The sequence below is a fragment of the Bacillus rossius genome, chromosome 3 (genome assembly GCF_032445375.1).
Source record: "Bacillus rossius redtenbacheri isolate Brsri chromosome 3, Brsri_v3, whole genome shotgun sequence".
In the NCBI taxonomy this organism is placed as follows: Eukaryota; Metazoa; Arthropoda; class Insecta; order Phasmatodea; family Bacillidae; genus Bacillus; species Bacillus rossius.
In genome coordinates, this window is record NC_086332.1 from 28,988,955 (window position 1) to 29,001,868 (window position 12,914).

At 35.3% G+C, this 12,914-nt stretch overlaps 1 protein-coding gene across 2 annotated transcripts in view; it reads right to left on the reverse strand.

Annotated features, from left to right (window-relative positions):
* Positions 1–12,914, reverse strand: part of LOC134530441 (RING finger protein 44-like) — a 60,935-nt gene that overhangs the window by 29,533 nt on the left and 18,488 nt on the right. The window contains exons 3-7 of one of the 2 annotated variants that reach the window (XM_063365261.1): positions 11,248–11,431; positions 9,531–9,654; positions 3,792–3,868; positions 2,857–3,005; positions 2,078–2,318 (exon numbers count right to left, since the gene is read on the reverse strand). In XM_063365261.1, the coding sequence (XP_063221331.1) occupies positions 2,078–2,318; positions 2,857–3,005; positions 3,792–3,868; positions 9,531–9,654; positions 11,248–11,431 (775 nt within the window). Of the gene's footprint in view, positions 1–2,077; positions 2,319–2,856; positions 3,006–3,791; positions 3,869–9,512; positions 9,655–11,247; positions 11,432–12,914 lie in introns of both variants that reach the window. The other variant, XM_063365260.1, reaches the window with a different exon arrangement.

Consider the following 12,914-nt stretch of genomic DNA (forward strand, 5'->3'; position numbering starts at 1 on the left):
CAATGCATGCAGCTGACTCAAAAATGCTAGCAGTCATCCAAGCTTTCAAGTTGGAAGAGTACTTCGTAGGCAGTGTTTTAACATTTCTAAAACATCTGGGGTCCTTGCTTTTGCCAATAACAAATGGTGGCAGCTTTTCACTACCATCTGCATTTGTAGCGAGAATAACAGTTAGTCGTAACTTACTGTGTTTTCCTCCATGGCAGCGTTCTCCTTTAAAACTGAGCGTTTTGCTTGACATCACACCATAAAAAAGGCCAGTTTCATCTGCATTAAAAACATCCTTTGGTGCATAGTCAGAGAGATGATGTTGTAGCTGCTCCGTTTTTCAAGTTTCAACTGTTTGTGTGTTGACACTTCTACTTTCCCCACAAATTGTATTGAACACAACATTATTTCGTTCTTTAAACCAACAAATCCACCTGTTGGAAGCAGTAAAATCTTTTATACCTAACCTATCAGCTATTTGCCGAGCCTTCTCACGAAGTAGCACTCCATTTATGGGGATATTTGCTGATCTGGTTTCAGTGAACCATTTTTTTAAGATATCTTCCAGCATCTTGAAATTCGATGCTCGTACATACTTTCTCTTATTCGCTGTCGTTGCCCCACACTTAACTGAGTTTTCTTCAACTGTCTTGCGGTTTTTTAAAATCGTGTTCAATGTTGAGCATGAAATAATAAGTTCGTTGGCAAGAGAAACTTGAGTTCCCACGTGCGCATCATAACGTCTTAAAATGTCCAATTTCTCTTTGATTGTGAGAGTTTTTCTAGTAACACTTTTTCCGAACATTGTTAATAATCCCGTGTCAGCATACGATTTAATTTCGAGTTTAAACGAAACAATTAATTAACACAAACACACTCACTTTAAAACCGTAACTATTTTTATTAAATATAAAAACGAATCATTTTTGTTACCATGTTAAAAATTCAATGCTGCCAACTGTTTCCACGATATTTGTTGTGGTAAAAACGAACATCGCCGAACATGCACGAAGACGCCATATTTACAAGAAATCGATACGTTGCTTTTAAAGTTATTATTAATAAAAGCATAGTAATCAACTGTATTTTTATGAAAAAACCCATTCCTACAACTTATTTTTTATGCATTATTCATTACAGTTCAAAGGGGATAGAGTAATATGTACTTAATTTTCACGTTCACGTCACCAAAGTTTATATTCCTGGCCGTATGGTTCAACAGGGCCAGTGGCACAAAAGAAAAATGTTTACAATGGCCAACGAAGTTGCCGTGACCAAGAAAACTTGCAATTAACATAAATAAATAAACAAAGTAGGTACTCGCTGTTAGCTTTCAACTTTTATTGTTCCTTCGAAAATTTTCTGATAGTTTGCTATTAATGCAGCGCTTTTGCAACGTAATTTGCGGGAAATGCTTTCGCATAAAACGGGAAAATAATGCATTAATACTATAGGAAACGTGACGGTGCAAGTAAAAAAATACGTTAATCAAGGAAATTCGTAAATCCCGGGTACGTAAAACGGAGGTTCTACTATATGCACAACCATGGTTGTAGATCTGCGAAGAGGGGGCAGGGAGAATCAGCCCCCTACCCCCATGAAATTAAAAAGCTTCTCGCTTATGCTTGCAAAATCATAGCTGTGAAACGGGGTTTATGAACGTAAATGTCAAACCTCTACACTGTATATTTAAGTTTTTTGCTTATTGCATGAATATATGCCAAAATATGAGATAACTTGTGACAGTTAACACCCATGCCCAAAATTCTCTGGCCGCGCAGGCCCCTTTGCGAATTTCTTGAGTCCAACCTTGTGCACCTGTGCACAGCTAGTCCGGATGCATTCCTACCGCCCCCTGCCCCCCCCCCCCCCCCCCCCCCCACTTGTGTTCTAATTGCCGCAGGCTATATTTATCTTGACAGCTTAGGCAATCAACGTTTCCCATGAAATGAAAAAAAAAGTCACTTGATGAATCAGGTTTGGTTCATGTGTGGATCCGAACACGTCAAACGCACTGCAGCACCTGTGAATCCTATTTATTTGAACAGATTCTCAAATTATTCATGAAAACGGAATATTTCGCAAATACCTGGCACGCCGGGTTGAACTGGGGGCAGGCGCAGCTGCAGGCATAGAGGCCATGCAGCTGGCAGGGCGGCGGCGTCGAGACGTGGGGCCCGCTCTGGTACAGGGTCAGCGGGTGGTGGGGGAGCGTCACCGGGATGGACACGGGCACGTCGACCACCACCGCACCTTGGGGCTGATGGGGAGCCGTGGGGTAGCTGTCCTGCGCCCACACCGGCCCGCACCGTGCCCGTCTGATGGGCGGGCTGCAGAACACACACACGCCCTCACGTCAAAACTACAATACTTCACACGACGACAGACCTGCCACCTCCCAGAAATCAAAAATCAGGAGATTTTTTTTTAAGTATCATCTAATTACACACATTATAACCCTACACAAATAGCAATATAACAAAATGTACTTTATTTACATACCACTAACATAATTGTTTGTAAAACATAAATATTAATTAATATGGCTGGTGCCTACAACAAATCTTAACAATTCTTAATGACTTAGCCATATGCATAATGTTGACTTCCCAATGTGAGGCACATCCACTCAACATCAATGTCAAGATGAGAGTGAACATAACGTGACTACCATTCTCCCCAAAAAGAAAAAGTTACCAGGTTGCCCCTCCAACAAATCAAAACATTGCTCTCTTACTATGTGACTTTTGCTGGGAGGGTCAGTCCAGCCGAAGTCATACTTATAAACATGGAGTGAAGTATAGCAGCAAAAAGAACAGGGAAAAAGAGCATCACTCAGTTGTATGACTGCTTAAAAAAACTTCTTGCCTCCCTCTCTGCTGGTGTCTCGGGGATCGCCGCTGCTCCCACGAGCCCCGCAGCGGGGGTGGAGGACTTGGGACTGGTGTAGACAACTCCAGTATTTGATGGTGGCCATTACGAGATATACGCCTCCGCTTGCGAGATGGACTCTCGCTCTGCATAACACACAAACCATTTCTCATGTATATACATGAAAATAAGTTACAGTTATTCACTTTAATAACGACAATACTAAGGCATTTTAAAATGTTACACCAATTGTGTTATTAAAGAGTGGCATAAAACAACTTGTAAAACACATATTGTTACATTTCCTGCATGAAAACTAAGCTGTCCTGTACAACTAAATAATCAAAAATATGAAAAAACAAGCTGAAACACACTCGTGTTGCTATGCACAGTGCAATATAAATTATGTGTAAACCATCAAAATTATAGATTGGTGGTATAGTATAAAAAATCTTTACTTAAGATATGGAAATTATATTTAAAAAAAAAAAACACAACTTTAATTGTTGTATGAACTAAAAAGTTTTAAAAAATTTGTTCTTCAGCGACAGAATTATCTAAAAGTCTGTATAAGGAAATTTTTTTAATAAGCTAAAAATAAGAATCAGGTTATAAACCAAACCATTAATTTTAATGAAAAAAGATTATTACTTTCATTTTCATAATGACCCTGACCTAATAAATAGATATTAAAGGTAGAAAATTTAAAATAACTAATAAAAAGCACCCCTTGTTTTTTTTCATTAAAATTGTTTTGTTTATTACTTCTTATTTTTTAGCTTATTAAAAAGTTTTGTTTCTTCATAAGTTTTGATTTGCCTTAACGCTCAAGTTTAGTCATATTAGTAGTACCAAACAATAATTGATTCTCTTCAAGATTTTGTGTGTGTAAAGCTTCACAGAAGCCAAATAAAATCATGAAACATACATACCTTTCTGCCATCATCCTGGCTAGTTGTACGGAAAAAAGTTGGTGAATGCTGCAGCTGAACAGGACTGAGGCGCAATTCTGCATTAAAGAAACAAAACAGTTTCTTAAATATCAACCCTGTGTCAGCAAAGTGTTACTATCTATCACAATTGTTTAAATTACAACATGTATTCATTAAAGACTTGCTCTATAATAATATGCCAAAGTTGCCTGAGAATGGGAGGATAACTGCCAGTATTTAGTAGTAAGTATTGTAATTTATGATTCAATTGCAGAGTCTATCAATGTACTTAAATTCTCCAAATAATCCTTGATTTAATTATTTCAACTCGTTTTGGACCTGAAATATAGTCTGCACTTAGTTTGAACAGGAGAAAACTGCAAGCTTGCCGATCTCCAGCAAGCACGTGAGTGAAGTGAAGGGACATTATAATGATACTGAAAATACTTTTATCCTTCAAAATTGATTTGCACAATTTTTCCCATACTGCATTAGAATTCTGCTATATAAGTGATTCTGCACAAGGACAAGTGTTTTGTGAATGTTCCAAGTCAGGTCATCTTTTAACCAGCCCGATCTGATTTGTAACAAAATTGGGCATGTAATTAATAATTGACAAATAAATCTAAGTACAGTATTACTAAAAAAAAAAACTATTTGAAATTAAAGAATTTAATTACTTTGATGCTAACAAAATGGTATTGCAAAATTCCACATAATTAGGACAGGTCGAGAACAAGTGTCTTGAAGATTCATTCTAATGATTTGTCTTTGAAATTTCTCTTGACACAGACCATATGCCACAATTATAAAATTGTATTTTTTTTTTCAAAGGGGTCAAACTGCCATGATTATTGTTCATTTACTTGCTTAAATAAGAATCAGGTGGATTTATATTAATTAAGGTAGATGTACCAGTAGTCGTCATGCTAAGAAGAGTTTTATAAAAAAAAAATTGTGTACATAACCTTGTAGGTGTATTACTGCCCCTACATGTTTGTTTTTAACCTCAAACTTTACTCTACAATGCTATCCAACACTCTTCGATAAACACAAATTATTTTTGTAGATTTATAATTTTGAAAAAAGTGTGATTTCGAGCCAGTAGTCGTCATGCAAATTTTCGTGTTTGCCAGTGTTCGTCACATGTTTGTGCCAGTAGTCGTCATGTGCGATTTCGGCTGCATTAGTTTTAATTCATGGATCCAGAATGATAGTATTGTACTATTTGGGCTTCAAATTTTATTTGGTACTATATTTTAAACATCAAAATGGCATTTCATAAAGATCGTTCAGTAATATAATGAATAATCCTCATTAAATTTTGAATTTACTTACAGCACTCACGGAACAAAGAGGGACAGCACATAGAGCTGTAGCAAACCGAATGTATTCGTTACTGAGTAACGGGTGTGCCGTCTAGTAACGAGTAACGAAACGTTACACACGGCTGCATTTTATTACTCGCATTTCTCGTATATTTTACGCATGTGCGCGCATATTCAATGAATTTACGATACAAAGAACGATGTTTGTTTATTAATAAAGTATAATTTGGAAATTCCTCGTCTAAGTTTTTTTACTGTTTATTAAAGGTATTATGTGTGTAGACAAAGTTTGAGATTGGAACAGAAACAACGTAACAAAGTATTTTTTTACAAATTAGAAATATGTATGTTTTTGTTTTTCACTATCGCGTATTTTCACGTTTTTTTGTTGTTCTTATCTTAAAAGAGATATAATAAAGCCGCTCTAATGAGATTTAATTGTTTCTTGGTTAACAAAAACTGTTTAATTATCAAATATTGTTAATTGTTTATATTCTATTTATTATTATTTACGCGACGTCATACTGTACGCGTACGCAATACGACTCAATTCGTTGCTGCAACATAACATAGCATGTTATGCGGTATCACAAGTAAAATATAAAAATGAATCAGGGCCCGCCCATCTTCCTACCCAAGGGCGATTTGCCTTTGTGTTTATCGGACAATGTGTTCCTTGGCACACTATTTTTTTCCGCTGCTCATTTTATACTCATACCATTCGCTACATCTTTAAGAGCAGCTTCCATGGCTGACTCTTCATACAACAGTATTTTCCGTTTTGGCATTTTGCCCTGTAATTAAAGAACGAGACACATTACAATGTTTAGTTTACTTATTAATGTCAAAATATATATCGAATGACACCTAAATTAATGTAAACAACAATGCCTACACAATTTTTGCAATCAATAAAGTAAAGTAATTTCCGACCCAGAAGTCGTCATACACATGCATCGGAAGTCGTCATAGGTGACGACTACTGGATCTGATCGTAATAACGTACTTTGTCTATTAACAACAAAGAACCAATATTATTTAAGAACTTTAGTGTGTAACTTAGCACAACTTTAAATAAAATATTAAATGTACCAGTGCTCGTCAGGTATGACGAACACTAGCAATACAAGGTTTTTATTGATCCAGTTTTCGTCACCCTAACTAAATCATACAAAGAAAACGAATTTTTTTAAATAAACACTTTCACCTCTTCAAGAACATTTAACTAACACATTCAGCACAAAACATCACGAATAAACATGAAAAATTACAGAATTAGAAGTAAAAATGTGCACTAACGTCCTTAGTGTTTTAGTATAGGAATTCCCCTATTTATCTTCACTGCTCTACGAACTTTTGATGCACGGACTTTTTTTGATTGAAAATAGTGTTTGTTCCGAAAACTATTGTGGTAATTTCAGCTAGAACGTCGACCAAATTTTTGTCAATAATTAAGTTGGCGATATATTGAGCTACTTCACTATTATTTACATTTGAAGTTGCTAGTGACGACCATTGGAGCAGTGACGAGTACCGGGGCACTTACCTTATGTTGTGACAAAATGTGGTGGTAGTTCAGAAAAAATAAATACTTTAGTATTAGGTACAAAAAATGCTGGATAAAGCACAGTTTTTGTCCGTGTCTACACAGGCTACATAATAAGATACAGTCAGTCGGATCTACCCACAGGTCATCACTGGTTTAAGGCACCACACCAAACCTAAGGTGGAGGGTTTTCATAATTTTTACCATTAACAAAAATAGTCCTCACATGATAATATTTTACAATTCTAGGTTATTGTAATTTCTACACTGAAATTTTCATTCAAATTTCTGTAATGATAGGGAATATATAATATTCTTCCCAATTTTCCATACCTTGGTACAGTTTGACATTTTATAACAGACTTCAGCCTCTTACCACCCAGAGAAAAAAATTATTTCAGGTCCCCAAATATAAGTACATGCATATTAAAATACTTACATTAGTCCCCAAACACAGACCAACACAAAGCTGATTTCTATACACCCCTTAAATACAAAATGGATAATTTTCAAGGAGAGGAATGATTTAAAAAAAATACAGATATGCATTATTATTTCTTTTTACTTCCTGGCACTTTTTCTAATATTTTTGTAAAAGGGCAATGTGGTGATTTTATTATTTCATTACCTGAGGCAAAATTGTTTTCCAGCAGCATGTTCATGAAAAGATATGATATTCGCCAAAAATATGACACTTAATAATTGGGCTATACTTTCTGGTGTTCAAAGCAAATAGAACCCGTTTATAGTGAACCCGCCTATAATGAATTCCCGTTTATTGTGAATTTCCGTTTCGGTCCCGGCGAAATGATGTGAGGTTATGTATTAATTTATTGGATATAGCGCACAACTTTTGTCAATGTTGATACGTTTTCCCGTGTACTACGAACAAATTTTACCGACATAATGCACATTTATCTCAAATATTTTCATATAATTATAAGTTTTTTTTTCACAAAACGTCTATTCTGGATCACATTAACGTTTTTCTCCGCAATATGCTACTCGAGTGTCCACTGTTCATATTATAAACAAGTCGTAATCGAGTGGCCTCGGTAGGCTACGTGTAGCCAGAAATGGTGCTCAGTTTTGTGAAAATAAAAAATAGTTTTCCCTGCATAGTTAAAGAATGGGCGAACGCTTGTACATTTAATAAGTTATCAAAATTAAACATAAATTACCGCCACACAAATACGTATGTACATTATAGCAGCAAATTCAATATTTTTACGTCTCATTTTTATCGTTCACGTTTCGGACATTTTGATCGAGTAAGGTTCGTAAGACTACCACTAGATAGAACTCTGTGGACTAAATTTTTTCCATAGAAAGAAATTTTCGTTACAGCTTTAGCAACTGCGATACTAAATGATACGTAGTGATCTTTGATGCGCCAGACTCGTTATTTTTTGTTTATTTACTTTTGACGGTAAAAAGAATTTCGTGTTATTAAGCTGCAAATGTGCTTCAATAAGAAATACGTACATAAAAAAGGGGCGAAAAACACGTTAAAAAACGTAAGGCATTATCTGTGCGAGATAAACTAGACATTATTAAAAAACCCACTGTCCCGCACCTGTTAATATCAAAGGAACTGGGAATTGCAACATCCACATTAAATACAATATTAAACAAGCTGAACAATCTTCTTTCTCAAGCTGCGAATACGTCACAGAGTATTAAACGCCTGAAAAAAGTAAAATACGCCGATGTCGAAGAACCATTACTAGAAAGTTTGTACATGTGTAGTGTATTAAATATAATATCTGCATTTGCTCATAAAACTGTTGCTTTGAGTATTTTCATTCGTTCTTTTCTTGGCTTAGGCCTATGTGTAGTTAAGATTATGCTTTTGAGTATGTATTGCCAATATAAAAGTTTTCCCAGATATAAAGTTTCCCCTCTATAGTGAACATATAAACTACTCCCTTCAGATTCATTATAACAGGGTTCTACTGTATACCAATTGGAGGAAAGAAAACAATATTAGGCAAGTGTTGTTAATTTTTTTAACTCCTTTGGGTAATCATAAATACAGTGAAGGTCTTTTCTATGGTTCGACCGCTCGCATACAGATTTTCTTAGGTGGCTTCCGGCTGTTGACTTTTGCTACTGGGTCATATTAATGCAATGCTGATGTTTTTTATGAAGTCAAGAGCTTATCGTTACTGTGGATTTTCATTACAGTACAATGTTTTCAGTTTTTCTAGTGGGTTACTTTATAAGATTCAATTTTATAATTTCATATTTATTTCTGATAAAACTACATTGATGATCAATATATGTCAAAATTGCTTATCCAACAAGATCATGGTCCAGGAAAAGATGTAAAATGAATGTTTGGTGACATCCTCAGTGAAAATAAGATGATTGACTACAGATTATAAAATTTAATTTCCTGTAAAAATTAAATTACAATGAGTGGCGAACATCAGCTAAATTTCTAACTATTCAGTTGTCTATGTCAATTTTAATGTGGAAGTTGATACAACCAGCTGTAAGTCATTGCAAAAGTGAGTTGTTTAATGTTTCTTCACATTGTGCAGTTTTGGTTCACGTTTCCGAGGTTACGAGTTTCATGTGTTGTTAAAACTTGCAAAGTGAAAAGTCAGTTAGGTTGGGTCAACTGCAGTAATAGAATGCATGTAAAACATAATTAATGTAGCTAACCTAAAAAAGGATTAAAACTGTAAACTGCTTGAAATACTGCAATGCCCTTTGATAGAATAAGAAAAATTGCAAGGAAGTAAAAAAAGTGCCCTTCTACTTGGCAATTACGGTACCACAAAATGTAATATGGAAGTATTCACTACAAACTGTAGCTGAATAGCTGATTATTACACTGACCGGCATGCAGTGCGCTACCTGCGGGAGAGCGGTGGGAGGGGAACTCTAGGGTCATCTCTGGGTGGGAGTGTCCGTCCATTGTGCTGGGTCCCAGGCTGCTCGGACTAAGACTCAGCAGCGACGAACCACGCAGAGAGTTCTCCTACAAACATAACAGCCATAGAGAAGACCATAAGTGTATGTACTGTAACAGCACACCTACACATTTTTTTCTGAAGCCCTGATATAAAAAAACCCACTTTCAATTCTCTCACCACATGTAAACACTGCTCTATGGCAACTATCAATAAGTACCCATGCTGCATTCTACACCAAGGCTGCCAATTGTTACCTGTCAATGAATACACATCCATATAGCCAAAAAAACTGACATGTCACGCAAAAGGAGAACAAAACCAACACCACTAATGCTACAAGACAACAGGTTTACAAATGTAACTTGATGTACCGGTACTTCTGAACACTCAACAACAGACATTAAATACATCTTGTAACCACAGAGAAAAGACAACAAAACTTGCTACAGGAATAAATAGTATCTGCTTCTATGGTGACTGCCCTTAAGTTAAAAACGTCTTTGTCAAAAGATTAAGAGGGAAGGAAGAATGGAAGTTAAAATGAAAAATTTTAAATATCAGTCCTACAACTATTTTCAAAGAATTACAACACATGACACATGACAAAGCTACACTCACATGCAGGAGGAAAAAAAGTATCATTGAGGCCACAGAAGTGCCATGGTTATACTCCACAGCAATTCATATTTCATTCCTAATAGTATCAGTTCAGTTTTTTGTATGTAAGCAATATGGCATCAAAGTAAGTTCCCTCCCACAAAAGCAATTCCTTGCTGTAGTTCCTCTCCCACCAAACGATCCAAGTTATGATTCCTGGCGGGGTCAAGCCAAGATTTTTCACAAGAGAAAAATGTGGCAGATATTGCAGTGAGGAGGAAGATTTTTCCGGGGTACTTGTGTTCCCTTCACCAATGCATTTCATCGCTGCTCCGTCTCAATGTTTTACCCCTGATCCGTCTCTAATGATCCCTATGTCAACAATACAAACCATTTTTCATTCCACTGAAGGATTTTAGTGTATGTTGTTCCTAGTGCGCTCATTTAAGTTTGCCACCGCCCTCATGTCCATCCTTCACACAATAATATTTATTTATTTATAGTTGTAACATGACTACCTGCAGCCAGAATCTCTTAGATGATAGGCACAAACAAATATCCAAATACATACAATCACAATAAAAATAATAAATGCAAAACTACATACAAACCAAAACATATAGATAAAAAAAAAACATAAAATCCAAGCAAAAGGAAACAAATAGACATCACAAAAACAGAACAGGAAAATATATAATGTAAACACACTATGATTTTATCAAGGCGTATACATAATTAACTAGGTACAGAATTAAGGTATTAAAATATTTTCTTTACAATTATTATTAAAAAAGGGAATCAAGCTATTGAATTTAAAGAAGTTTTTAACAATGATATGTAAAATATTATTTGTTTTATTAAAAAAAAACATAATGGTTGATTACGACTATTGAAGGAAGGTATTTTGATTCCAGTATTTTCTAAAAGAAAGTTTATTATCTCAGGCGTTACTTACAAACAGTGCATCTAATACAGCTCTTCTTCCTGACAAAGAGCCAAGAAAGGAGTGTAGATAAACGATGTTGTTATTGTACAAACACTGAGCACGGAAGACATCTCACCTGGCCACGAACATTGATGTGCAGAGGGGGGGAAACCTGGCGCCTCTCAGCCACCGCCCCAATGGAGGCTGGAGCAGTGGGTGGTGCCGAGCCAGCACCCGGCTTGGGGTAGCCCTGATGGGGCATGTAACCAGACTCCTTCTGCACCATGTTCCCTCCAGCCAGAGTGACGGATGGGCAGTCACTGGGGAAGAAAATACAAAAAAACACACACTTAACTAATTATTTATCTAGAGAAAGCAATAGCTAATAACAATATCTGTCGGTAGAGATACAGCAAGTTCTATTGGTAGACATACAGCAAGTTCCGTTGGTAGCGATACTGGCCAGTTTGAGGCTAACTAGTTACTTTGAAGACCCAAGCGACATTGACGGGGTGAAGTTAACGACAGCACATGTGTGTAGTGGCAGACTAGTGTTCGTGCGTCGACAGGCATGCAAACATGAACCGACAAATTGCATGTGCACTTAGTAGATTAATGATGTTTTGATTGTTTTGCAGTTGGACATTGGACTGCTACAAATTAAGAGATAAGTTGTAAGTTTGAGTGTAGTAAATAAATATACATTTAAATATTTGGGCTATCTTTTTGAAACATGTTTTCCCTAGTCAGTAACAATATATACACTTATGCAATAAAAAAAATGATTAAGAACATAGGATATCTAGTGTATATGACCATTAAATAATACAATAATTCTCTATAACAAGTGTTAAGTTCCTTCACCTTAATCTGAAATTATTATTTTTTTTTAAATAAATTTAGGACTGTTCTCAGAACTTTATTATAATAAATGGCTCAGTCCAAGCATTTTACAGTATTACATTCTAGTCATGCATCAACTAGAGTTCAAGTCATTTTAAATATAAGTGTATATGGTATTGAACATTTGAAAATCTGAATCAATGATTTTAAAAACATTGATCCCATTTTTATTTTATATAATTATACAGGGGCTATCAAATTTTCAAACTGACTCATTATTAGCTCATGAGCTGAAGTAACTTTATATTCAGTTACTGGGGTTTCAAAAGATCATAAGTTAAATGCTTTACTACAAAGAAGTGAGCTATTATCAGAGTTTTCTGACCTTAATTCATTATAAGGAATTGTGAAACAGTAACAATAAATTAACAAATTACCAAACTGCTATATATATTTTTCTGTTATTATCATCTGTTTAGACACCAAATTTCACTGTACTCAAAAATTTGCATCACATGCCAGTCAACTCTTTAATGCAGCCTAATAACTAAGAATCAATAACATTTAGTCAAATGCAAATAAATCTTTTCTGATTAAATATTACTTAATTAATTAATGTATGTTTCCAATTTTTAACACTGTGCGAGTATTAAGAAATAACTTTCTTAATACTGGATTAAAATAGCAACTTTTAACTATTTTATAAGAAGCAGTTAAGGCCCTGTCTCACACCGTGTTATTTCATATTCTTGTCATGACTATTGATCAAGCAATTTATTCCGATAGATAGCTTGCTTGCATTTGTTGTTTGGTCATAAATTTTCATAACAGAAATTAACTTAGTTTATTTTAGAGCTGTAAAAGTCAAGGTTCATAATTATAAACACTTGCTTAACTTTTATTGCTATTAGATAATATTTAGTAGGTATATAGTATACATGTTGAGAAAATTTGAGATAA